Raw genomic sequence first — 27,154 nt, forward strand, 5'->3', positions numbered from 1 at the left:
ATTAATATAGCTATAACCTAGCTGTTAGATTTAGATTAGAAAGGTCCACTTTGAACTACCAAATTCCCTTATAATACCTAATACTTCTCATTCAACCAATTCTGACAGTTTCAAGTGAATCTAACTCACACACTACTAACTTGTACTACATGTCTATGGTAAGGGTAAAAGTAAACACATAAATATTCAATATTATTTTATTAAAAGCGGGTCTGCCATACTTTTAAAACAAAGTACATCGCCCTCAAGCTCATACTAATCAATATAGTTATAGAATTTACAAATGTAACATTCAATAATATTTCCAATATCTTTCTCCAAAACAAAAACTAACAATTAAATCTGAGATCTTAAACTTGTCCAAGAATTTTCCCCAATAAATGTAGCGACGGTCTACGGTCATATTCTCAAAAATCAATCTGAAATCACAATTACACTTCCAAAGTGAATATAATGAAAATATAATACAGAAATACACCTTCAAGGAGATTTGATCTTATTAAAATTTACAACAAAAAAAGTAGTAGTCCTAAGTAATTTATACAAAAACAAATGTTTTCTACAACATTCATAGTAGATAAATGCCCCTATGATACAATATTGTATGATATTATACAGAATAAGAGAATACTGTACAGTAAATTAATAATAAAATAATACTATTTCGTAATATAGGATTTAACTGTACCTTTCATATTGTACAGTAGTACTATACAATACTACAGAATAATACATTTTCAACAAGATTTTTTTCTCATCAAAATCTACAACTTTCACATGAGTAGAGACTTACTTCATAATAGAGCCATGCAATAATACGTCACTACTTTCAATTCCCACACGAAAAATCTTAAAATTTGCAAAAGCAATTCATTACTTTACAATTCACATAAATCATTCCTAAACTACACGCTGCTGCATCTATAGAGCGAACTACAATGAACACCTCACATCAACATCTTACTAATTTCCAACTTACTAACTAATCAGGTACTTATTAATAAAATAATTCAAATTTGATTAAAATCAAACTTACCAATCTGGCAAGTTGTGAATTCCTATCTTGTATCTCCAAGATTTCACTTAATTTTTCACTTCAAACTTTATTCTCACTAAGAAAATGTGTTAATGGGTACAATGTATGGACGGTACATTTGAAAATATTTTGTAAGTTTGCAAATGTTTAGATTCTAATTTTTCACTTTGAACCTAGACATGTAAAAGTCACAATCTGTACAGTATATAGATGGAGCTATCACTTGCTTCTTTCTGCACAAATGACACGGAGTAGTCCTCATATGATTTGTGGCGGGGAGATTATTGGTCACTTTGCCATTTTCGGGGATATTCTTAGGCGGGGGAGGGTGTTGGTAGGGAGGGTGGCATTTCACAGGTTGCGAAGTCCCCACTGGGAAGTTCATAGATGTGTTTTGGTTGTAACTGGGTGATGCGTTTGAAGTCGTATCATACTGCTGGTAATAACATCCACCATTCTGTGGCGTTATTTGAGATGCATTTGTGTGTGACAGCTGATTTGTGATTGGTTGTTGGCTAGGCGTGTAGCGCTGATGATAAGTCGGATCAGAGGGGTTGGGAACCCGTTGATAGATCTCCGATCTTGCAGGGTTTTGTTTGGGTGGTGGGGGGTGTTGGTACTCAGGCGGCGATAGATCTTGTTGGTACATTGCTTGGGGACGTCCGCTCCTCACCGGTAAACCAGTTGAAACCGGTTTCGACAGATTTTCTTGCTGCATGTTGCCACAAGAGTTGGTCGGCCTCAGAGGCTGATGAGCTAGACCCACCCCCTGAACACTTGTATCATACAAACCCTGGCTCCCATTCTGAGGCTGCAACATAGGTTGCGAGTTCATTTTCCTCAGATCACCATGACAACCGTGTGTTGCATTCTGCATGGGCCTCGCCATCACAGGAGATTGCTGGGGCAAACCCACAGTCTGAGAATGTAACGCACTTTGAGTTGAGATCGGAGAATTATGTGCCTTAGTTTGTTGACAACCGTTCATCTGATGGTACTGAGTTGTCGCTTGTGATTGTTGGTGCATTTGTTGGTGTATACTGTGCACATACTGGTAGGGCTGATGGTGGGGTGACTGAGGCGGCCTGTGTATGATATTCTGATGTGGATGGAGAGCTTGATTATTATCAAACTGTTGTTGTCCGGAATAATTAGAATGTTGATTGATTTCTTGATTGCCAACCTCCTGCTGTGCATAGTTGGACTGCATCCCATTAGGTAGTCCACTACTATTTGCAAACTGATTTGTACTAGGACTCTGTTGGTTAGCAAACTGTTGTTGATTCTTGTAGTTCATAGCACAAGATGTCGGTTGCCTATTAAGGAGAGGAGATGGGTGAATCTTTTGTTGGCCATTCTGTTGATACTGCTGTTGACTGTATTGTTGTTGAATATGTTGTTGTGGGAGCGGTTGATTATGTTGTGTACCAGGCTGTTGACTTTGTAATTGAACATTCTGATTATGCTGTTGGCCTGCTTGTTGATTAAGCATTTGTTGTGATTGAAGTTGATTATGCTGCTGACTTTGTAGTTGAGCATGTTGATTATGCTGCTGGATAGTTTGTTGATTATGCATTTGTTGTGACTGTAGTTGGTTATGTTGTTGAGGATGTTGATTATGCATTTGTTGTTGGTTATGCTGCTGACCTGATAACTGACTATGCATATGTTGCGATTGTAGCTGATTATGCTGTTGACTCGATAATTGATTATGCATCTGTTGTGATTGAAATTGATTATGTTGTTGACTGTGTATTTGATTATGCATCTGTTGTGATTGTAACTGATTATGCTGTTGACCATGTTGTGCTTGTAGAACATTTTGTTGTGGCAACTGTTGATGATTCTGCAACTGATTGTGTTGTTGCAGTTGATGATTCTGTTGACCATGCATTGGTTGTGATTGCAGCTGATTACTATACTGCTGTTGTGGCTGGTTGTATTGTTGTTGTTGTTGAATACAACCTTTCCCAACAACTGTCCCCCTAGAATCACTATTCTGTTGTTGGTTGTTGGAAGATATACTCTTCAAATTTGCATTGATAAAGTTCCTAATCGAATTATTCTCACCATTAACCTTTACATCTTTGGTGATATCTTCAAAGAACTTATTCTGGCACTCATCAGTCTTGTTGGGCTCTTTTGTTGACCATGACGGCGATTTCTGTCCACTATTTAAGGAGTCGGTTCTCTTTAATGGCACAACTGACTGGACGGCTATCTCACGATTCTCCTGGGGCGAGTCTTTATGCAGAACCGACCTCAATACCCTCTCTAGAATTGGGTTTGGTATGTAACTGTCCACCTCATCCTCCTCTGCTGTCGCTACCAAAACCACCTGTTCACAAAACGTCACATTCTTCTTTTTCCCCGATTTTCGTCTCTGATCATCACCCAGCGACAGATTACTCACCTTTGTATCCAAATCTTGTCCATCCGTCACATCACAACTGATAATCTCATCAAAATTATGTTGTTCATCCACACCATTTTGTGAATACTTTTGACACTTGTCCAACTCCGAATTCAACTTGTTCATCTTGATCTGTTCAAAACGAGATTTTAGATCTTTCACAGATGATAACTGTTGTTGCATGGCACTCATACCTTCATGAAGTGAAGATGTAACAGGACTGGAGCGTTCCTTTGTTTCATGGTAGTAAACTGGAGAGATTTCTGCTGGTTTCGAAGTGGAACTACTTGAATACTGATTGTTGTTAGGATTGTGAGTAGTCTTATCACTGGAAGACACATTACGTTTCCCTCTAATGGCGGCCTGTTTAGCTTGCAGCTCCCTCAGCCATGTCTCCCCTCCTACTGCTCTGGCCGCCTCGTATGTTTCCTCAGCCCTCCTGTCAGCTTCCGACGACAAAATTTGCTGACGTTTCTCCTGCAACTGAGCTAAAAGGTTGCCAGGTGTTGGTCCAGGACTAGACCTTGTGAACTGTTCAATCTCTTTGCTCTGCAGTACATCCAACGTGGGTGGTGGCGGGAAATCTTCACTGGCTTGCCGTGAGTGTGTCACAGAGTTCAGGGGTGACGGGTATGGTGGGAGGGGGAACGAGTTCAAATCAGCTGTTGTCTCCTCTCGTTCAACTGGTTTCTGTGGAGACTGTTCCTGGTGTACCATAGCGGTTGTCACCAGTTGATTACACATCTGCATGCCATTCGCATAAGTTACAGCTTCCACATTGTTTTTCGCCTCATAACTAGGTGGGATATACGGGAGAGATTGAGCCTCTAGCATCCAATCATCTATCCTATTGTTGTTTTGCGCCGGCAATGGAAACGGAGGTCTCTCAGATTTCGACAGCTGTGAAGTAGTCCTAACCGGTGGTGGAGGAGGAACCTTCGCTATATGCAACATCTTACTACCATAGAAACTTTTTCTCATAAGTTTACTCCTCTCCAGGTTGGGATTCCCGGAGAACTCCAGATGTCCCTCAGACAGATAGCCACTGAGGGTTGGTTGTTTTTCAGGTGACTTACTGTCCAAACTAGAATCATCCTTGGTTATACCTTTGGGAGGCACCTCATCCTCCCTTAAATCCGGCATACTTCTGTTCTTACGTTTGATTAAACCTCCCATCAACAATTTTCTTCTAATCTTGTGCTGCTTCTTACCCTGTTTTGGGTCCTCCTGTTTCGCATTCTTATTCTTGGCAGACTCCTTAGCTAAGGCATTCGAAACAAACTCTTTGTCTTTCTGGTTCTTCACGTTCCTTTCCTCGCTTTTAGCTCGTTTCTCAACCTCTTTCTTGCCACTACCTTTACTACTACCTCTGTTTGCATACAGACTCCTTCCTGGACGATCGTAGAGTAGATACTCCTCGTCTTCAACTACGTTTTTAGGGGTGGTTTTTGTGGCTCGAGAGAGTAGCCCTTTCTTGTTCTTGGGTAGGGTGGCGTAGATTTCGATGTTCTTGTGTGTGGAGGGTGAAGATTGCTTGTCAGGGGTGGTGTTGGGTGAGTCGGTTTTGGCGGGTTTCGACTGTGGCGCGGCAGTCTGCTGCATGGACAGATTGGTGAGCAGTTCGCGGCTGTTCTGCCGCGAGTGACTGCCCTTGTCTCTGCTGTTCTGGCGGGAGTGGGAGCCGGACCCGCGTCCGCTGCAGCCACTGCCTTCGCGACTGTGCCGGCCTTCAGGATCTGCAAGGAGAGAAAAAAAATTGTTTCAAATAACTTGGGACCTGTTTCCAAATTCAGTACACAATATTTATGATAATTGTATTTAAGGAGCAATACTCAACCATAAAAACCAATATAAAAAATCAATTGTTCTACTGAGGTCCAATTACATCAATATTAACACAAGAACTATTGTAAATTATTCGTCTAATTTTCAGTTATCAATTGTTTATATTGATCAATGATACGGCTCATTTGTTATGAATGAAAATATGACATGTAATGTAATAAATGATATTAGGCCTAGGTACTTTGCAACAAATTTTTATATTATTCATAATTTGATATATAACTTTAAACTATTGACTAAGACGGAATAGAAAACGCGTTTCCAATTGTATCATCATTAACACCTAAATAGTTTAAATTATTGTAAAAATTTAGATACACCAAGTGAATTTGACTAACCAGAAAACCAAACTCCAACTATAACTATGTCGTAGAATGAATTAGGCTACTGTATAAATTTATTTGAAAAAGTAGTGCATAAAAGGAATAGAAATTTCCAAGTTGAAGAATATACTTCTAGAGTGGATAAGAAAATGAAAAATAGTAATACATTATAACAGTATACTACAATATATATAATCCATTTGCACAACAAGTGTGCAATGGCCGCCATCTTTGCTAAACGAGATTGAATTTGTCAATTAATTAACATTTTTTGTGCTGTGTAATCAGTGCAGAAGTAGACTCTGATTATTTTTGCTTGTATTATCTTCTGTCTTCACAAAAGTCAACTGACTTGCAAATCGTCGTAGGTAGCCTAACTGAGGAATGTCTAAGAGAACTATAGTTATTGAATGTTGGAATTCTACTCACGTCTTGGCTCCTCGAGCCTGCGATGCAAGCTGCGTGCCTTCATGACACAGGTGTTGTGCTTCATGCGTGCCGCAGTGGCAGTCTGTGGGTTGCTGTAGGGCGCATCCATGGCGGCACGCGCCTTGCCCGCGGCTGCCTGGCACAGAGTCAGTGCCATCACCAGGTCCTCCTCAAGGTCACACTTGCCCAGCAGCTGGTCGGCCTCGCGACACAGGCGTTCGCAGTCGTCTGTCAATTCAAACACAAATTAATAAATCAAATTAATCTATTAGTGTATTTATATATCTATATGTACAAGATGAGAAAATACGGAAGTAATGACATTTTTGATCCTTATTCCGGGCTATTAGTATATTATGATTGTCATATTTTACTGCATGTATTCACTAGTAGGTATATTTGTATTAAATCTCGTGTTTGTAAAATGAATGCATGCAGATTAAATAAAAAAAAATTAAAAATCTTGTTTGATTTGTTCCATAAAGATAACAACAATGACAATGGTTAAAATAATAAAAGAAAGTTAGATAATTTTTGTAATTTTAGAACTGGTGCACTCTACTTTCATTTTTAAAAACACATTACATACAAAATACTATACACAAATTACTTATCATACTCATTACGGTATCTCATTTTCAAGAGTATCAAAATAATCTTATTAGTGAGTGAAGTTTACAACTAAGTTGAACAAAAGGGTACTATTTGATTCATTCGAATAACCTTTGAGAAAATCTGTGAAATACGGTAGATGAATGAGTGGTAGGCTACTGAGAATAAGTGATAGAATGCTACGATATATTAATACACTAGCAGTAACACTAGTAGTAGGTACATTTTATTAATACAGTATTATTTAAACTGTGAAAAATTATGAAACCTAACATTGCAGATTGCAGGAAGGTAAATATAGACATGATGAAAGGAATTTTAGACAATCTTGGGAAATTTCTTTATTTATTCATATACAAATACAATCCAGGTAAAAACAACAGGCATTCGCCCAAAACTGCTCTAAACCTTAATTTGGAATAAACAGTCTAGAGGTTATGTAAATATGATAACTTAATTCACACACTATTTTTATTCCAAAAAATGTATCTACTACAATTTTGAATTTATTAAATTTCCTGGAGTATATGCCAAAGTTCAACAAACAATATATTGAGTGGGATAGATAGTCAGTTAAAATGTTTCAATTTAGTGATTGTGTAATCATCATTAAGATTAATCATAGAAGTGAGTGCTTCTCTATACCGGTACATTATTATCATGTTCAATTCACATTACATACGTGAGGTCTAATTAAGGTTATTAATTAAAAATATTCACTTATACTATAATTAATTATTTTATCAGAAGAAACTGATTTATTTCGAGTCCCATTATGAATGTATATTCTTGGAAATGGATGTGAATATCCTTCTTATCAACATTTATCCTTAGTAGCCTAGGTTTAATATATGAAGAAAGAAAGCTTACCACTGGTGAGTCCATTCTTCATAGAGTAGATGTCTGAAGCAACTCCAGTTGGAGACTGATGTCCTTCCGGAATCTGAGCCAGCTGTTACAAGAAATTTACAGAATAAATCGATTGAATATTGAAAAAAATAATACTAAAAAACGTAATACTCTTTCAGAGAAGTATAATGTGACATTTTTCCACATTTCGCGGACAGGTAGCTCCAATTTGGAATACTTTGTGTTATAAATTAACCATTGAATTCATCAATTGAATTAATGAAAGCTTATTCTTGATAACATGGAATATGGCAAAGAAGAGTATTACGGTATCAATTGAATGAACCTTAGGACCATTAGCGAATACTGTAGACAGTTAAATTATTATTGAATCAAGAACGTCAAATAGAGGATTATGCTCTTAGATGTTTAAATTAAATTTCATGATTGAACTTTATTGTAACTATATCAATAATACCATATTATGATTGGTGACTGGAGAATGGAGGATGAAAATGGAGGTGTGAGTTTACCTGGAGATTGTGCTTGAGGGTCTGCTGCAGAGGAAGACTGTCATTGGAGGAGAGAGAGTATGAGTCATAGCCGGGGTCACAGTGACCACTGGAGCTAGAAAGCTCTCCAGATTTTAGGCTGGTTGGACTACGGGGTACGCTACCGATGCCGCTGCAAAACAAAAATAAATAATTATGCATCACAAAATTATAAGAGAAAATGATATATGCTATTTTTATTTTTGAAATGAAAATACATGAAGATAATGAAATAAAATCAAGCCGACGTGATATTTTTCCTGACCAAGAACACATTCAGTCAACCTATCTTCACCACTGTTGATAATAGACTGTTTATGGAATCCAAAATAAGCTTAGAGAGCAAACAAATTTATTTTTCCATTCATTTGATGCTCATAATCACATAAAATCAATGAACTATTAAATATACACTGTAATAATAAAATTATTAAAAAAATGAAACATCAGGAAATATTACTCGAAAAAAGCAAGCTGAACATTAGGGAAATTTTCCATTACATTTGAATAACTGACGGATGTCAGTAGAAAAGTGAGAAAATTGTTTTAGGGTTTACATTGTCCCAGTACTCTGCCCCACTCTTGATGGTGCCCACTGTCATGAGTGATACACGTGCAAAAGTATTCACTTGTGCAGGGTGGAGAGATCATAATTTATTAAATCATCTTCTATCCAAGCGCTTTGCTCGATTTGAACACTGTTTATCTATTTATTGATGGAGGCAACAGGTAGAACCCCATTTTGCCTCCTCCAAACAATAAAATAATAAACCCATTATCCTTCATGAGTGTGTCTGAATTAGTCTGAGAATGAAATCAATGCAATTGGTTTTATAACTTTATGTCAACTGACCGCATCTGCATCTTGCCGACGATGTACTGGTAGGGGTTCTCGAGTGAGGTGGAAGACGAGGAAGAGGCACTGTTGCGATCGCCACTCCAGTTGCCCGAATCACGTCGCTGCAACTCGACTCGGTGGCCGGGGGAAGGAGGAGGGTAGCACAGGGTGAGGCCGGGAGGGGGTCCCGACTTCTGCTGCTTGCTTGGCGAGCCGAACATGGCCGCTTGCAGATGAGAGAGGTTCTGGTAGTCGTTGGTCGTGATTAGAGGACGCTGTGGACAAGATAATAAACATGATTAAGATTTGATATTAACAGTTTATCACAAACATTACTTTGTTTATATGACAAATAATCTTGTAGATTACCAACAAGCTATTAGATTAGTTAATTTGTGAATCAAGGGACTGTAAGTTCAACATTTGAGAGAAATGTTTTCACCCGATGATGTAGTTGGGAGCAACAATTTCCACAAAAGGAAAATTAATATAACCCCTCAATGCATACACTTTTTTTTCCACCCACACATTAATTTGTAGAAATTATTCAACTTTCTTTCGAAAGAGGGAGTCGATCTTTGCTTAGTTATCCTTCCTTCCTTATTTGTTATTAGAAAAGTATCCTTTATTATCCTTGATCAGGTACTTATAAAAAGCATTCATAGTAGGTAATCTTTCCAGTTTGGTACACCAGAAACGTGCAACAGTGGAAATTCAATGATTCTCGGACATACTAGGTGTCCCAGACCAGGTTTACTACTGATGCCTGTAGTGGAATGAGCCCCAAAAGAATTAATGACCTGAAACTTGCTTGGACACTGATATCTCAGCATTGTGACCTAGTGCAATATAATGAGTCCATGTTACATATAAGACTTAGTTACATAACAGTTATAATGATCAACTGCTGATTAATATCATTGACTCACCGCTCTGCCAGCGTCCTGACTCTGCTCAGGATTGGGCGTGACAGCCCTCCTCTGATTCATCACACCCAGTTGACTCGTTGGCTTCTCGGGACTCGGAGTCAGCGACCGCCGTCCTCCCAGCAGCGCCGAGTTGACTCCACCCTGTGAGGCGTGGCCAGGGGCGGGGCTTGCCCTGGGGGCACGTGTCACCGCTTTGGGGGCGGAGCTTGTGTCGAGGGGCGTGCCCTCAGGTGTGGCAAAGAGAAGCAGGAGTGGCTGGTAGCGACCACGGCGGCATTTTTCGACCACCTGTGTGAGGAGAAGATAAATTTATATTTGAAAAACAACCAAATAAGGTAAACCTTTCAAAGTAATTGTAAGAAATACAGTTTTATAATACATGTCATATTATACATAATATTGTGTCATGCTAAACAATTGTAGGGAGAAATAAATTATTATAGGAATATTTCTACCCTTTTTAAACTTTTTAAAAACGTTATTCCTATAATAATCAAACAATTCAAGTAACCCTATCAAAATACTTTATAAAACAATAAGATAAAATTGCTTCATTACAGAGTGACTTCCATAATTTTTCTATCAATTTTTACAAGTATGAGCATAAATACTGAATAAACATTTAGTCTTGAATAAATGAACAAAGTCTTGAATGAATTAAAGTGTAGGTGAAGTAGTTATTATTGGCTCAGAACAAATTAAATAGGGAACAATAGTTTTCATCATCTAGCATCGAAGCGAGCTGAGTTGTGTCATCATAGCCATATTTTCTCAGTAATTACCAAACTAAAAAAAATAATAATAATACAAGCGAATTGTTGCTAATTCATTCAAATTTCGAATACAGAAAGAATTGAAAAGCCTTCTCTGAACCTGCATGTAGGAGTGAGCATCATACTTGGGATGGCATCATTTATTATTCTCCTTGATGAGTTCAGAAGTTCAAAAAAAACTGTAAGTTTTGATGTTTTGAGATAACATTAATAAATATTATTTCAGAAGTTGTGTATTACAGGCTAAAATTAAAAGTAAGGACACTTCTACTGTATTTATAGAACAACATCAAATATGAATGTAGTAATGCTAATGCATATATTTGTATAGAATATTAATTTAATTATATCGAATGACCCAAAATACCACCATAAAGCTCAGTTCCTATAATAGTTAAACAATTCAAGTAGCCCTACTTTTTTAGACAATAAGATAAAGTTGCTTCATCATGAAGTGATTTCTATCATTTTTCTATCATTTTATAATCATGAGCATGGACTAGATGAAAATTTAGTCTAGAATAAAAATGAACAGTCTTGAATCTGTAGTACGACGATGAAGGTAATGCAGTTATTATTGGCTCAGAACAAATTAAATAGGGAACAATAGTTTTCATCATCTAGCATCGAAGCGAGCTGAGTTGTGTCATCATAGCCATATTTTCCCAGTGATTTCCAAACTTAAAAAAATTAGAATAAATTTAATCGAATTGCTGCTTATGTTTTGCAAATTTGGAATACATGAAAGAATGAGAAGCCTTCTCTACTCAGTAGAAGTGAGCATCATACTGTGGATGGCATCATTTATTTTTTCTTCTGGATGAGTTCAGAAGTTCAAAAAAAACTGTGAGTTTTTGATGTTTTGAGATACCGGTAACATAAACAAATATTATTTTCGGAATTAGTGTATTACAGGCTAAAATTGAAAGTAAGGGCACTTCTATTTATAGAAAAATGAATGTATTAATACTTATATTTGTATAAAATATTAATTTAATTATATAGAATGACCCAAAAGACCACCATAAAGCTCAGTTCCTATAATAATTAAACAATTCAATTGACCCTATTAAATACTTTATAAGACAATAGGATAAAATTGCTTAGCTATGTAGTTATTTCCATCATTTTTCCTATAAAATTCTCACAATCATGAGCATAGACTAAATAAAAATGGATCCAATGAGGGCCTCTCCGAGTCCCATACCACGCCCACCGAGACGATCTCGGGCCAATTGGTCAATGTCCGCCGGATTTGAATTTTGGCACCACAGGCACTCTACAAACATGGCGGATGGTTAGTCAAATCAAAGCATTGGTTGTCAAAAAGCATGATAATGTCAATGCAACAATGTCTATATCATAGCATGAATAATATATCCAATACTGAGAATTTCAAAATAATATATAATATAATGACTGGCAACATGAGAAGTCTGTGATATAACATGCAAACTTCAAACTAAGATTGAATTCTAGAAAACTCATCAATAATAATTATAATTGTGTAGACATTTTCTGATTTGAAAAATAGCAGATGATATCTATGAAAAAACAATTGAATTGTTAGTTGACATAAAATTGCCAGTTCTTCAGTGTAATTCTGTAATGTATCTGACCCTAACATTCCACTTACTGTTTAATAGGTATGAAATGGGCAAACAACCTCGGATTGTAAGCAACTCTATAGAAAATAGTATGTAGTACCAATTTAAATTGATTTTTTTGACTAATGAAGAAATCATTTCATAGTACCCTTCTTTCAAATCTTTTTTCTCCTTTTCATGAGGGAAAAAATGCAATAAAAGAAGGGAACCTACTATGAACTAAATTGTTTTTAAATTAGTTTATAATAATAATTTTAATTATTTATTAATTAACATTACAAGTAGCCCTATTATAATACATAATAAGTAAATTTATTGAATGAATTTCAATCCAGGATAAGCAAAGTGTATAGAATTCAGTTAATCTAATCATTATTGAAATGAAATAATACTTATTAATCCATTAAATCTCGAGTGAAAAGTAGCATCACTTTAAATCATGAAGAAATAAGTGTAATAAACTGTTGATGACCACTTGACAATCATCATTCTGCTCATCTTGCCAATGCTGAAGAAATATGTAGGACACTTATACAAATAATGAAGTTATTGATTTCATTAGATATTACTTACAGCAGAATATAAATTACAGTTGTTTTTAGATTAATTTTCTCATTTGATCAATAAATTAAGCTTGACTTTTCCATATTTTATTTTCTTAATTTCTGGATGTAGCCTAGATAGCTTTCATTAATCATATTTTATTGAGCACAACTCACGGGACAATCTCTGATGTCACCCATTCCTCCAGCTTTCTTGAGCAATTGGCCGAACAAGTCAGGGGAGGCACACGACGCTCCCTGCTTGGCTTGAGATGTGAGCGCTGAGGCCGAGACATAGTGCACCATCTGCAAAAAATTAATTAAATTCAAAATTTATGATAATTATTGAGTGAATTCACAATAGCTGTGATATAGCCTTAAAATTATTATTCCTTGTTTGCTCGGATTCAATTATTAAATATTACCTGTTCAATTTTCACACTATTATTTTTAAATTGAATTCAAGTGTCTCTATTCATGAATAAGTACCAATTTTGGTTATCCATAGAATTATAATTTTATAAATAGAATAGAAATACTAAAATAAGATAGCAATAGTCAACAGAGCAGGGAGTATTACTTAAAATAAATAGCTTCATTAGGTGGTTCTCAAACTAGTACAAGTCCTAACAACGTTAAAAGCAGTGTAATTATTTATTTTGTGAAGAAGGTATAGTTCACTTATTTGAAGAAGGGACGAAATTTTGTATCATTAGTCATATCATATATTTCGTATTTATTCCAAGAATTCAAATGATAACAATTTAATTATTTCATTCTAAATAGAATTTGAAGACATCAATACGTTTAGTACTATTTACTTAGAGCACAACTCAATTTCCACATGGGCTAGGACATAATGAAAAATTAATTCAGTCCGATTGTTCCCATATCAGTAACCCGATTGTTTCAAGCAGGCAAGGTGAAGAGACCGGCCAAATGGGGATGAAGATTCAGGTGAGAAAGCAAACTTCCTATAGAAAAGCCGCTGTCAGGGGAGAAAAATGGCGTAGAGGGTGGCAAACAGGTACAAAAGACCATTCAGCCGTAAATCCTGGCCGGCTATTCATCCAGCATGCTTTTTGCCTCACAATTTCACCTGCCCAAACAGAATCACTGAAATTTCAAATGATTCTCAATAGTTACTCAAACGTTTCTTCTCATAGTAAAACTCTTAACGATAGTCACCTGTGATATAAAATCTCAACGGTTTTCCCAGGCTACATGACTACACATCTATGATGGAGATTATAAACCATACAAGGTGCAGTGATTTTCAGAATTGTAGGGCTAATGGATGTTTGTGAACTAGTTTTGTAGAAGTATACAGTGTTCATCAATTATTATAAAGACAGATAATAGTGGAACACAGTAATAGGTGTCTCATTTTAAACTCTGAAATCAATAAGTACATCTTATACATAGTACTGGAAGGAAGCATTGATTAATTGAGCAATCAGTGCTCAAGTGTCCGTCAAATTAAAAAAATGAATTTCTGGTACATGAATGTATCTTATTGTCCACCTAAAAATTAAAATAAAATAGGGACAGTATCGAACAAAATGTAAGTCATAACCTATAAAATTGACAAAACTACTTTACATCAGTATATTAAAATTATGATTATTACTGAATATCAGGGGGAGTGGTGAGAAACATTCTGTGTCATGTTTATTTATTTATTTTATTTATTCAATCATTCAGAATTACACAACTTTCAGAAGAGTACCACAGGCTTACGCCCAAAACGGTTCCAATTCTAATTTATGCAACAGTCCAAATGTAGTTAGGCTATGTGTCACTCATTCTCCTATTACACACTCAATTTACAATTCAAAACACACAAAAATTATTTTCAAATTGAAAATACTTCAAAATTTAATTAAATCAATCACAATTAATTAGAAAATTCCAAACTTTGAAAAAACTATAAAATTTCGAGACCGAAAAGACAAACACATTATTTAGAACTTATCACAGCTGTAACTACAAATTAACACAGATTAACTGGAAATTTCGCATTATAATATTATATTATATTTAATTAAAACAGAAAATAATTCATTCCCCCAAAGCTTATTTTTATAGAAATCACAATATACTGGTTTACAATCAATTGTTTTATAGCATGGAAAACAAGGAAAATAATAAAGCCTACACGTGAAACGAACATGGAGCATGATTTTTTGAAAATCGAAATTTTCTCTGAATGTGATTTTTCAAATTTTCTCTGACATTTTCCTCAAGTGCACTTTTCTATGTTTGTTGTACACAAACATTGTGCAAGAGCCAAATTTCCCTTTTGCAAACATGGGCGCTTTGCACACTTGCTGGACACAAAATTTGAGTTTAGACTGAATGTACCTGTGTGAATGGCAACGGCTCCGAGGTGGCCCCACACGCGCCACACACACTCTGCTCGACGAGAGTCATGGCGAACTTCTGGTGGGGGATGCAGTGGGGCGCACTGCACATGTCCTCCTGTTGGGCGGAGGCCAGGTGCAGGTGGATCCTGGTGAGGATGTTCTCGAAGCACTCTGCCGCGTCGTCCATGAGGCCGAGCTGGAAGCGCTGCTCGTCCAGGAACGACTCGGCGAGTGCTCGGCGCAGCGCGTCCGGCGGCAGGGCGCTCTCATGGCTGAACTGCAGTTGCGCGAACAGCTCCTAAAACACACAAATCAAATAACATCCATATGAAATGAAGAAGTATAATCCATGAAAAATACAGTATCACAATTTAATACAATTCATTCTTTATTGTCGTGAGTATTTATATACAAAAATACATAGACCCTAAAAGTCAACTGACAATATTTTATAGAGATACATTCTGAGTGGCAGTGAGGGGTGAAGGTGTTTTGTCGTATCAAGTCACTTCCAACAAGCCAATACACCACCTAGTTTGTCCTACGTATGGCTGAGAATCAGCTATTGGTAAGAATCAAGTCAATACCGGAATGACATCCAGTCAATTTGTAACTGAATTTGGGTGCTCAATCAGAATGTCTAATGACACCCGATCGGCTGATTCTCACCAATAGCTGATTCTCAGCCAATCGCAGGACATTCTGGGTGGAGTGTTGGAACGATCGTCAGTGGTCAGCTCCACATTTATGTATATAGAAACTGAAAACTATTGATAGAACAATTTGTGAATTGTTATCAATTAATCCGGATACGGTATTCAGTTAAGACAAAAGTTAGGAGAGGAGACGGAGATGAGGTTTATACATCTTATTTCATTAAAAAGTGAAAGTGGTTGTGACAAACAACATAATATTCTACAATATTCAAGTTTATTATTACTCGATTATTTATAAAATATGAGATTCACTAGTATACAGAAAATTGCAAGGAGTTATTTAATAACATTTTGAAAATATCGTTATGATATGAATAACTAGCAGTAGAAAAAAATAATATAAATGGAATTCATCCAATTATTCCATTAAAACTGTATACAAAGCAATTCATTGTAGGCATTTTCACCACATGCAATGGGCCATCAGGGGTAAGCAATTAGTACAGTAGTATTACATTTCTACTCTCAACTTTCTAACTTTGGATATAGTGAATGACATAATCCACCAAAGAATTTTTCAAGTGAATGAATGCATGGTTCTCTATGCACTCTATGGTGACTGATGAGAATATTGTCTGAATGAAATAATCCACCGAAATAAGTTATTCATGTGAATGAATGAGTGATGCTTCTACACTGTTCTCAGTAATGATGAGACCGGGTACCATGTAATACAAACGTGTACAATAGTGTTTCGTAAATGTAGCTAATATTTAGTGAGTCTCCACTACTTGGGGTACCAACGTACCATACAGGGCTATCTACCAGTTTTTAGTTCCATGACACTGGCTGTTCTAATTGCTTGGGAAATTCACACACATAGACTTCTCCACCATAATCTTCGCTTCTTCCGGTCACACGAGGTACCACCGCTTTTGTTTCCAATTCTGCTCCTTCATTTTTCTTCATCAACATCTTCCTCTCTTCCTCCTCCTCCTACTTCTTCTTTTCTTTTTCTCTTTAGTGGCACTAACCTCCTTCACCTTACCTCAACCTCCGCCGGCTATTAAAAACTAACCATAATAGGCTGCTCTAATTTGGAGAAGAAAAACTTTTTAGCCAACCAAATTAGACCTATACAGTGTGAGAGAGTACTCACTACACTACACTACACTAAAGTGAGATTCACTTGGTTAGAAGGGAAGCCAGTGCCTAGTGCCAGTGTCTAGGGTGTGTGCTGACAGTTTACAGTGAACCTCTCACTACAGACTACTGTCTCTGTACTGTCATTATTGTTCCAGCTTATGTCTGTCTTTGAGTGGTGATTTTTATCTAAAGGAAGTGGAAAATGGTGATGGTGGAGGTGGAGGAGAAGAAGGATGAGGAGGAGGAGAGGGAGGAGAAAGATTGAAGAAAAAGAAGAAAACAATATAGACTAAAATTAATTGAGGTAATATGCATTACCTTGCGATCTAGACCTACTAAGTGTGATTCGCATAATGAAATACTGTATATAACAAATCATAACAGAGTACAAGCTAAACAAAATTCAATCTGAGCCTGAGCTGATTGAAGCCAAATTACTGTCGAAGACTTCTGAGACGAAATATCCATATCACTTCAACCCACGAACTTTACATTTAAAACACTTGAAATACTCAATCTGCCTATTGGAATATGCAAATGAATTACACGAATTTCGTAATCGTAGTTGAAAAATATGAAAATCACTTTCCGATGAAAAGGCAAACAGCCGAAATTGTGATTTTGAGAATCAGGCGATCTCACGGCCATGGAAGCACGCGTTCATGATGGCCACAGGGCCTAACGCAGCATCCGTTTCCAATCTTCATCTATTTCTCCTTCTTCTTCTTCGTTCAATTATCATCAGCGTCATCAATTTCATATTCTTGTACTTCTTCTCCTTCTTCCGCAATCTTCTTAGAAGAGAGAAGTGAGGCATTGCAAGAACGTGGGGAATTTCCTGTTGATCGGACTACAAACATGAATCACTCACTACCTCCCACAAGCCGATAAAAACATCTATTTTAGAGGGAAAAAACTAAAATTGTCCATTAAAAGTAGGCAAATGGATTTGAATGGTCGAGATACAGAGGATCACGAGTGCTTCTACGAAATCGAAATTTGGTATTAAAAATGGTAATAACTTTGAAAGTTTATTCGTGCCGAAGTTTGGAGGTCTTCACTTTAAAGTGGTCACGCTCTTGTTTATATAACTGTAGTGAAAATCTGTCAGCATTTACTGAATGGGACGTATTGATGTTATCTATAAGAAATGCTGACAGTTTTATATGATTCTCACCATGAACGGTGCGGGAAATACTATTGAATCACATCAATGATTCAACCGCTACCAGTGAATCAAAGCTGGAATATCGCTTCTTGATAACAGTGATTCAACTTCCAACAAATAGTGAATCCAAAAGTTTGTTACAAAATTTGTTCTAATACCAATGACAAAGTTTAAATTATTATTTAAAAGAGATAAGTAAAGTTCCCATCAATATTATCTCTATTCTACACTCAATCTTGTTTATTCAGAACTATTGCTCTATCCATCTGAACTATTATAGTTGACCGCAAATAGATGAGTCCCCCCTCACCACCCCACATCAATAGACATTGTTAATTCGTTAGTTGTATTATAAAAATATCAATTTTTATTTATGATCAGGAAAACGTTGATCAACTCTTATTTGGCAACTTTGCACTCAACTGTTCCAATTTACATAGAACTATTTCCGTTCGGTTCACTATATTAATCTCAATAGTTGATTGTTATTATAGTGGGCAAAGCAAAGCAGCAAGCTAGAGCTGTTAGTATAATCAGAGACAAATTAATAATTTTATCAAATACTCTATGTATATCTATCTACTCTATTATGGTATGGTTCACTATTAAAAAAAACTGTTTTTCGGAGCACACAACTCACAACACATTGTAGCACTTATCAGGTTCACAAAAACTCAGTTGTTCCGTGTTTACATTATAAAAAAGAACCTAATTCACATGACACGTTTGTAAACATGTAACAGAAATTATGTTGTCATAAATGTTCATAAGGATTAAACATAGTCTGGCATGTTTATCCTAGTTTTTTCCGAAGTGTATAATTAAAGCTGACACCTCTCAAGGGAGTGAGAGAGATAGTGACAGGCCATCTGCTGGACGATAGACGTGTTCATCCAAGTGGGACAGTGAATATTGATGACTCATGATGGATAGCAGATTTTTGACACTATTATAATATCACTTTTGGAGTATTTTGAGACGTAAGGCGTTTTTTCGAGAGACTCTTCTTCATCTCTAAAATTTATCCAAAACCTTTGTTTTTATCTTTTGCTTCTTCGTTTCCTTCCTTTTTCTCATCATTTACTATTATCTGTCATCTTCACATGGTTATCCTTTACCCTGTTGTAGTTTCCATCTCTTTTACTATATGTATTTTCGCCTGGTATGTAATCTTCTTCACATAACCTTAGAATTAACGTATTTTCTATCAACTCTTCTCCTAATTGATCCCTTGATTCTAATTCTGAATAATTATTAACCATCAATAGTTCAATTTCTTTCACTCTGCATTTAGGATTATGCCTATAAAGAGGAACCTTAAATTGTGCATGGATAATGAGAGGGATGATGATGATTATGAACGGTAAAATTTTAGTAGGCTACCTACAGTTTTTATGTGTATGACGTTTGTACCGTATATGATTCATCTTAAACAATCAGCATTTCCTATAAATAACAGGATAACATCAACCAAATCTGACAATTATGAGCTGGTCTCAAGCAGAAGCAGAAACTCTTCCAACTAGAGCTCCCTTCTTTGCAGTTTAATTTTAGAAGGAATCATAAGATCAAAATCATTTTCTAGATAATTCAGACAAAAGTAATTAAAAAAAAACATTTTGGTTGTAGGATTACTGTAAGAATGAAAAATCGGTTGAATGACTGTTTACTTCTACGAATCCTGTCATTCAACTATTCTTCTTACTTCTCCTCCTTGTTTCTCTTTTTATCCTCCACCCTCTTCTTCATCTTCTTCTTCTTCCTCTTGTTCATCATCTGCCACGATCAGAAATTGATTGATTCGTCGCGGTCTACAGAGTATACTACAGAGTTTAGCCATTGCCGCGACAGTCACGCCAAAGAGAGACAGAATGGACGAGAAACAGGAGAGAGAAATGAGAGGTTGAGAGAAAGAACAAGAGGACAATCACTTCTGGCGGCCATCTTGAATCTGACAACAAACTTGCTGGCTTGTCGTGGCTGAGATTGCAGACCGCAAGTCCTCAACTTCTACTTCTTCAGGTTGTTCCTCTTCTTCTTTTACTGCATCCACTACTTCTACTACCGCATCTTCTTATTCTTCTCCAGCATCATCTGCATCAGCATCTACTACAACTTATACTACTCTTTTTTGTCTTTTTACTCCCATGTACAACTTCACTGTTCACTCTACAGCACTATCAGTCAGTACTACTTTCCCACTCACACCTTAAAATTTCACTATCTCTTTCCTCTTTGCCTTTTCAGTCTTCATCAATGTTACTTGTCTCTGTCACACACACGTTCTCTCTCTCTCTCTCTCTCTCACCTTCTGTACTCTTCCTCTCAAAACACAACCTCCACTTTACTCTATTTTCTTTTTTAACTTTGGACTTCATTATTTTATAATCGTTTTCAAGGTTGTCCCCTGTCGCTTATTCTTCTCAATACTTTTTCTCTCCTTACATCGTTCTCTCTCTTCTCCTGTACCTTCACACATCATTCTCTATCTCTCTTTCTCTCTATTTTTGGTAGAGAGTTGATGGGGAAGGATATTTTTAATAATCTTTTCGAAGAATGGACATTGATATGTCCAAAAGCTCCGCCAATTTGCATTACAAATTATTACAAATTGCTTTTTTCATATCATATACAGTTCAATAACTATTTTCTTAGTCTATATTATGTAAATTCATCTATAGTTTTGCTGTATTGTAAGCTATTGTATAAGTGTAAAAGCCAGTATATATTCTACATAAATAAAGTACTCAATCAATCAATCACTCTCTCTTTCTCTACTTTTTTACATTTGTATGAAATTTTCTCTCTGTTTTGGTATCTCTAAGAATGTTCTTCTTCTTCAATATCATTCTATTCCTTATTAAATAATTTCTTATTAATAAGATGTTAGTAGTATTTTGTGATTTTTCGTGTAGCATTTTTCATTTCTCAGTCACGTGTTATGTGGGGAATCAGCTTGAGAGGATACAGCCTTGCAAAACCCATCAACATCTAATTTCATCTATCCTTAGGCCTACCTCTCTTCTTCTGTACTTTAATTAAAAACATATTCCTCCTTCTCCTCCAGCACCTCTTCATCTTCTCAGCCTCCTCCTCATACTTCGGCATCTTTCTATCTCCTATTCTCTCAGCAACTTTCCATAACCCACTCAATCAGTTTCTTCCATATCTTTCTTCTCCTTCTTCTTGTTCTTCTTCCGCTGTAGCCAATCAAGATTTACGAGCTCACCTCAGTGAGATTTCTCTCGTGGAACAGTACATGCCCATTTTCCCGCCAAATACACCCTTCAACCGCCCTTGTTTAAGAGTTAGCGCGGGAAATCTGGAACGGGTTTATTGTACTTTGATTTTTCTTTTTCTAATTACATCTCCAATCCTCAAGGGCTAACCTGGCCGGACTGGATAGTTTCAAGGTTGAAAAAGTTAACCGCGCAATTTGCCCTTCAACTGCCCTTGGGTTTCGGGACGCGGGAAATCAGCTACAAGTTTTCGTTTTCTACTTATTTTAACATCACTAACTTTATTCTATCACGATGCTACTAGACCTTTTAGGACTTCGTGCTTGCTACATCGTGCCGTGTTTTCTTGAATATTTTATCAAACTCTCTAGTACAGGAGAGATCGATGTAATTTGGAAACAGAAGTTAATGTTCAGTGGAATAATGGATGACCATCCCTGATAACCAATGAAAAAGCAGTCATTTCGACGTAATGACGTGAACCTATAAAAATGTTTAATAAAATTAAAAATGTAGTGAGATATTGTTCTTAGGGAAACTGTAATAGAATTTAACCAATCAAAAGCTGAGGAATGAGAGCGAAAAGATTCCATCGTATTGACAACAGCTAATATGAGTTCAACCGCAATCACAAAATTAACCAATGGGAGAGTAGCGATTTTGCTGTCATGTCGACTGCCAATGAGTGTTGAGAAAAGTGAGAATTTTATCAAAAATTTATTCTGGAATCGATATGGCTTTTATCGGCAGAGAGAGCCTTGCCGTATTAACAAATGTCATATATTTCCCATTTACACAAGTTTATAGGTTATATATTGATTAAATCAATATTATAGGAACGATTAATGAACAAGCAGTCACTTTTTTCAGACCTGCTGCGTCATATTTTAATCAGAAGCTTACTCACAAGTCGAACTATATAATAATTTATAGTATATTTTATATACTAAATAAATTTCTTTATTATCTCACTCACTCCCTTCTTCTCTACCTATCTCTATCTCTCTCTCTCTCTTACTGAGTTTTTCTCTTTCGCTCGACGTGATTTGCAAAGCACGCACGCGTGTAAACGCGCAAAGGTTGAGTGAGAACACCTGGTGAAGAGAACGGTGCATGAGAGGAGGAAAGCGCAAGGAAAGAAGAAGAACAAAAAGAAGAGGAGAAGGAAGAGGAAAAACAAAATAAGAACTGTTGAACTTTCTGCATGAGACGTTTAGTGAATCGTTCGCTTAGAAAAGGTCAGAATACACTGTTGAGTTGTTTTTAACTCTTGTGTTGATTTTTAGTTTGAGCTTTTATTCTCATACAGGAAAAATAATTTGAAATTGGTCTTTTAACTCGAAAAATTGAGAGAAACAACTCTATACATACAAGAATGGGAAAGTAAAATAAAATTGTAAATGAATGGTGGAAGTAATCCTCCTGTTTTTAAAATGTCTACAATAAATTAATAAATTTTTAATAAATAATAAATAAATTGAAATTTAATAAATTGAAAAATTGAAATTGAAATTGAATTGAAAAATGCAAAATTATAATATATTCTGTACGTGTATTAGTATTCTTCATTAATTATGTTTCAAAGTATTTGATTGTTATCATGAATGATATATTTCATCTACAGTGAAACTTGACAGTTGTTTTGAAATAATACTTATTACAATTTCCTATCACAATGGAAAGACTTCAATTGTACTGGGAAAACATTCCGCTAACCCTCTTATCACAGCCAACTCAAAAATCGAAATATTTTTACCATATTATGTTTCACTACCATTTCCGAGAGAATATCTTATACTAAACAATAACTATTGTATTTCCAGCTGCCTACACAATGATTCTTCTCCAATTTCTATCGAACAATGATAATCTCCAATATTTGAGTGACGATTCTCAATTTGAATCCCAAGCTTAGAATTCAATAGGAAAGATAATGTTACAAAAGGTACGAAAATACGTACGACCTATACACAATATCCGAGAATATTCTTCGTCAATTGAACAGAATGGTGGTTTGATTGAATTTTGAAAGCGATAACTGAAATCATACTGTGATGCAATCTAATCACACAGATTGGAGAAAAGAGAGAGGACAGGAAATACGATAGAAAAGGAAGGAAATGAGTGGATGGACGAAAAAGGGTGTAAAGAAATTGTCCGTATCGAAATTCGTATAGGGATATTAGGCAAAAAGCGGCAAGTTTGTCCAATATAAATGGAAGGATAATGATAGTCGTAAGAAGAGAGTTTGTGCGTGAAATTGTAGCGCGTGTGCGAGCTCAGAGCTTTATTTAAGCTATTAAGTCGGCTGCGGGGGTTCAAAGCAGCAAAATCGAATTTCTGAAACACTGGATCGATGTCTCGTAATAAAATTCACAAAGATATTATAAAGTTCACAATTTACAAAGGCAAGGTGACCGAAGATGATACTCTCAAGGTGATGGATTGGATATACAGTTTGGAAAAAAACTCAAAGTGGAAACTCTTGGGAAGTGAGTCCAAATTAAATTAAATAGTACAATCCACAACCACCTTAACCTGTGATCGTTACCAGCAATCATACTAAGGTTTTGCTGATAACGCTAAATGATGATAAAAAATACAAGAATGTTCTGTCTAGTTATAAGTACAAATTCTAAGTACCTCCTATATCACATTTAATTCATTTGTATGGCAAGAAAATTTTATTTGATTTTGATAAGAATATCTTGTAAAGATTGATTCATCCATAATTTCTTCAAGGCAATACATTTTGAATAGCTTTGTATTGTTTCTCTAATCCCATTCCATACAACGAGTCTACTTTTTCAATCAGACTACATTTTATTGTTCTTCTTTCAACATAATATTCCTTATTGTCTTCTTTGTGCACTTTGATTAGCATTGCATGAAATGAGCTGCTGGATTCGTCCATCTATGTAGTGAGATCAGTCAGCATTGTCTTAATGGGAAGCACCAATGTTATCCTGAATAAATGCTGACAGTTTTAGGTGAATGTGAGCATCTATTGAAGACACCAGACAATGACCAAGTACAAAAGGGTATCGAGGTCTCCATCCTGACAGTTCCTGGATGAATTCGTTTCGCTTCTCTCTTTTATTATAAGCTGCTCAAAAGATTAGAAAAAAGAATTAGATCAAGAATATAGTGCACAAGAAGGAAATGTCCGCCAAAACATAATTATTCGCTTCTCTTCCTTCATATAACCTGGTTGAAGATTTTTTCTCAATTCATCCTTCGCAAACGAGTCTTATCGAATTTCCAGGTTTTGAAAATAATAAAAGACTTGCAACCGTCAGTAAAATGGTGGACCATTGTTTTTCGCGTCCATTCTTTGAAAACCTGTACTTTTTTATGGAAAACTCCTAGTCGTAGTAGCTTGCACTACTAATACTACGAGATTTATAATATACATCTCATAATAATGCATGAGGATTGATTTATTGTGCAAACGATGACGATCTAAGTTACCAAACTTAGGATTTAGGTTGTTGCAGTTGTAGGCATTTTTCGAAAAAAACAGTGGAAATTCAGTAATTTGGAATGCTCAAGTGAGATAAATTATTGAGATAACTTTGTAATTGGAAATTTTGTTGATGCAAAATCCTCTCACGCTCTCGTGAGCCTCAAATTAGTCAGATTTCAATAGAAATTGCAGACATGAGAACTAAATTTTAAATACAGAACTAACAAAATATAATGGGATACCGCACAAAGAATCAAATTGTGACATGAATTTGTGAAAGACAGTAGCAAATAGCTCCTTCACAACATTACTGAGTTCAGTCAGATGAATCCTGTTATGGCGATTATAGTGCCAATCCAGGCGATGACAATTTAACAAGACTTGTGTGCCTGCTAATCCAATCACTGAACTGTCAGCATTTCTTATAAATAACAATAACACTTCCCATTCAACAGATGCTAACAGTTTGAAGTGAAACCTGACTTGCTCTCATCTCTCCAGAGATTCCGTCTCGCAAACTTTGAAACGAGAATCAATGTGAGCACTAAAGTGCGACTCACTTCACATCAATAACATCAATTCTTTCATTCAATGAAAGCTGACAGTTTGAAGAGAATCTAACTATAGTTGAAGAGGATGTAGTGCGGCAATTAGAAGAGAGTAATGTTATCGATGAGATTTGTGTTGTCAATCTTGTTCAGTCTTATCGTTTTGTGTTTGTTTTTCTCTGTAGCTCGTGCTAAGAGCTATTTAGTGCTATCAGAGCTCACTAGACTATTTGAAGTGCAAGAGCTGGTCATCAATTTATTGATTCTCGAGCTGTACATCAAGAGAATGTCAAGTCTGCCTTCCAGACTCTTCAATTGCGAATTGTGGATTTTTCTTTTTCTTCGTGCTGTTTTTAATTTACTTCTTCTTCTTCTTCTTCTTCTTCTTCTTCTTCTTCTCTTCCTCCTCCTTCTTATTCAACTTATTCTTCTAGTTCCCTTCTACATCTCAAGCTGTTAGTACTTAAAAATGATGAGATTTCTATCAAATCTACCCTATTAAGATTGCTATTAAGTCAGATGTTGTCCGGTGAATTGACAAGATTTGAAGTTCCGATTTTCATCATTTTGAGACAAATAATCATAAAAAAGTTCACAAAGATACCAACCATTATTAAACGTGGTTTCTATACCTAAACTTGAAGCTACTAGACTTCCACACCTATGAACAAAATAATATGCTATATTATAATATCAACTTCTCTCTATTTTCATTTGTTCTACAATTTTTCTTCGTTTGTCACCGAACAATACAGACAAGTCGATGGACAACGTCTTATATTTAGATAGTCAAACATTAGGATGGTCCAATATTTATATAAAGATCCTGTAGGCGCAGACTGAAGCCCTTTCATGGAGATTGCGTTTGAAGTGTCAGCTGTTTGCAGACGATGATGGTGATGATGATGATCATGATAGTGGTGATGATGACCAGGTATAAAAATTGAACGTGACTGTACAGAGTTATGGACTCGTGCCGTGTCGTAACAGAGTTAGTGACTACTTTTGAATCGGACTGTACCAGTTCTGGCTTGCAGACTGGTGGACTTTGGACTACGGCTGCTGCTGGGTACAGCCACACGAAGTTGGAGAAAAGGAAAAGGGAGTAGGAGAAGAAGAAGAAAAAGGAAGAGAAGTAGAAGTTGAGCAGGGGGAAGAGGTTCGATATAAGAAGGAAAACATGAAGAAGAAGCGAGAAGAATAAGAAGACGAAGGAGAAGAAGTTGAAGAAGAACTAATATGATAAATAAATGAGGAAGAATAAATGATAGGAGAAAGAAGAAATAATAGGAGAAAGAAGAAGAGAAAATAAGAAGAATAAGAGAGTGAAAAGATTGAACAAAAGGAGAAAGCTGAACAGAAGAAACAATTAGAAAAATGAAATAATGAAGGGGATGAGGAATAGGAACAGTAGAATAATTATTGAAAGAGTAAGAGGGGGGAAAAGAGATGATGATGGGATGATGGAGAGGGATGAGGTAAGAATGAGGATGGGGAGGATGAGTATTGAGTAAGTGAAAAGGAGTAAAATAAGACAAAAGAGAATAAAAGAAATAATAAGCAGAAGAAGAGATTTGGAGGATTAGGAGGAGGAAGAGAAAATAAAAAGAAGAGTGATGATGAAGAGGAGGTGAGGATGTAGAAGTTTGAGGTCATAAATGAATAGAAATTATTAGAGAGGAAAATGGAAGAAGAGAATTAGGAAGAGATAGCGGAAGAAGAAATACAAAAAAGAAGAAAAAGTGAGTAAGCACAGGAGAACGTGAAAAGATAGAATATTGAGGAAAAAGAGGAGAATAAGAATGAAAAAGAAGGAAC

General features: G+C 36.0%; 1 protein-coding gene across 1 annotated transcript in view; it reads right to left on the reverse strand.

Annotated features, from left to right (window-relative positions):
- Nucleotides 1-276: 276 nt before the first annotated feature.
- The window catches only part of LOC111050585, a 106,188-nt gene continuing 79,310 nt past the window's right edge, over nucleotides 277-27,154 (reverse strand). The window contains exons 4-12 of the mRNA XM_039420051.1: nucleotides 15,112-15,411; nucleotides 12,925-13,053; nucleotides 11,763-11,877; nucleotides 9,826-10,124; nucleotides 8,912-9,171; nucleotides 8,041-8,191; nucleotides 7,529-7,610; nucleotides 6,047-6,274; nucleotides 277-5,185 (exon numbers count right to left, since the gene is read on the reverse strand). Of these exons, the coding sequence (XP_039275985.1) occupies nucleotides 1,191-5,185; nucleotides 6,047-6,274; nucleotides 7,529-7,610; nucleotides 8,041-8,191; nucleotides 8,912-9,171; nucleotides 9,826-10,124; nucleotides 11,763-11,877; nucleotides 12,925-13,053; nucleotides 15,112-15,411 (5,559 nt within the window). The 3' untranslated portion in view covers nucleotides 277-1,190. The remainder of the gene's footprint in view (nucleotides 5,186-6,046; nucleotides 6,275-7,528; nucleotides 7,611-8,040; nucleotides 8,192-8,911; nucleotides 9,172-9,825; nucleotides 10,125-11,762; nucleotides 11,878-12,924; nucleotides 13,054-15,111; nucleotides 15,412-27,154) is intronic.

The sequence above is a fragment of the Nilaparvata lugens genome, chromosome 2 (genome assembly GCF_014356525.2).
Source record: "Nilaparvata lugens isolate BPH chromosome 2, ASM1435652v1, whole genome shotgun sequence".
In the NCBI taxonomy this organism is placed as follows: domain Eukaryota; kingdom Metazoa; phylum Arthropoda; class Insecta; order Hemiptera; family Delphacidae; genus Nilaparvata; species Nilaparvata lugens.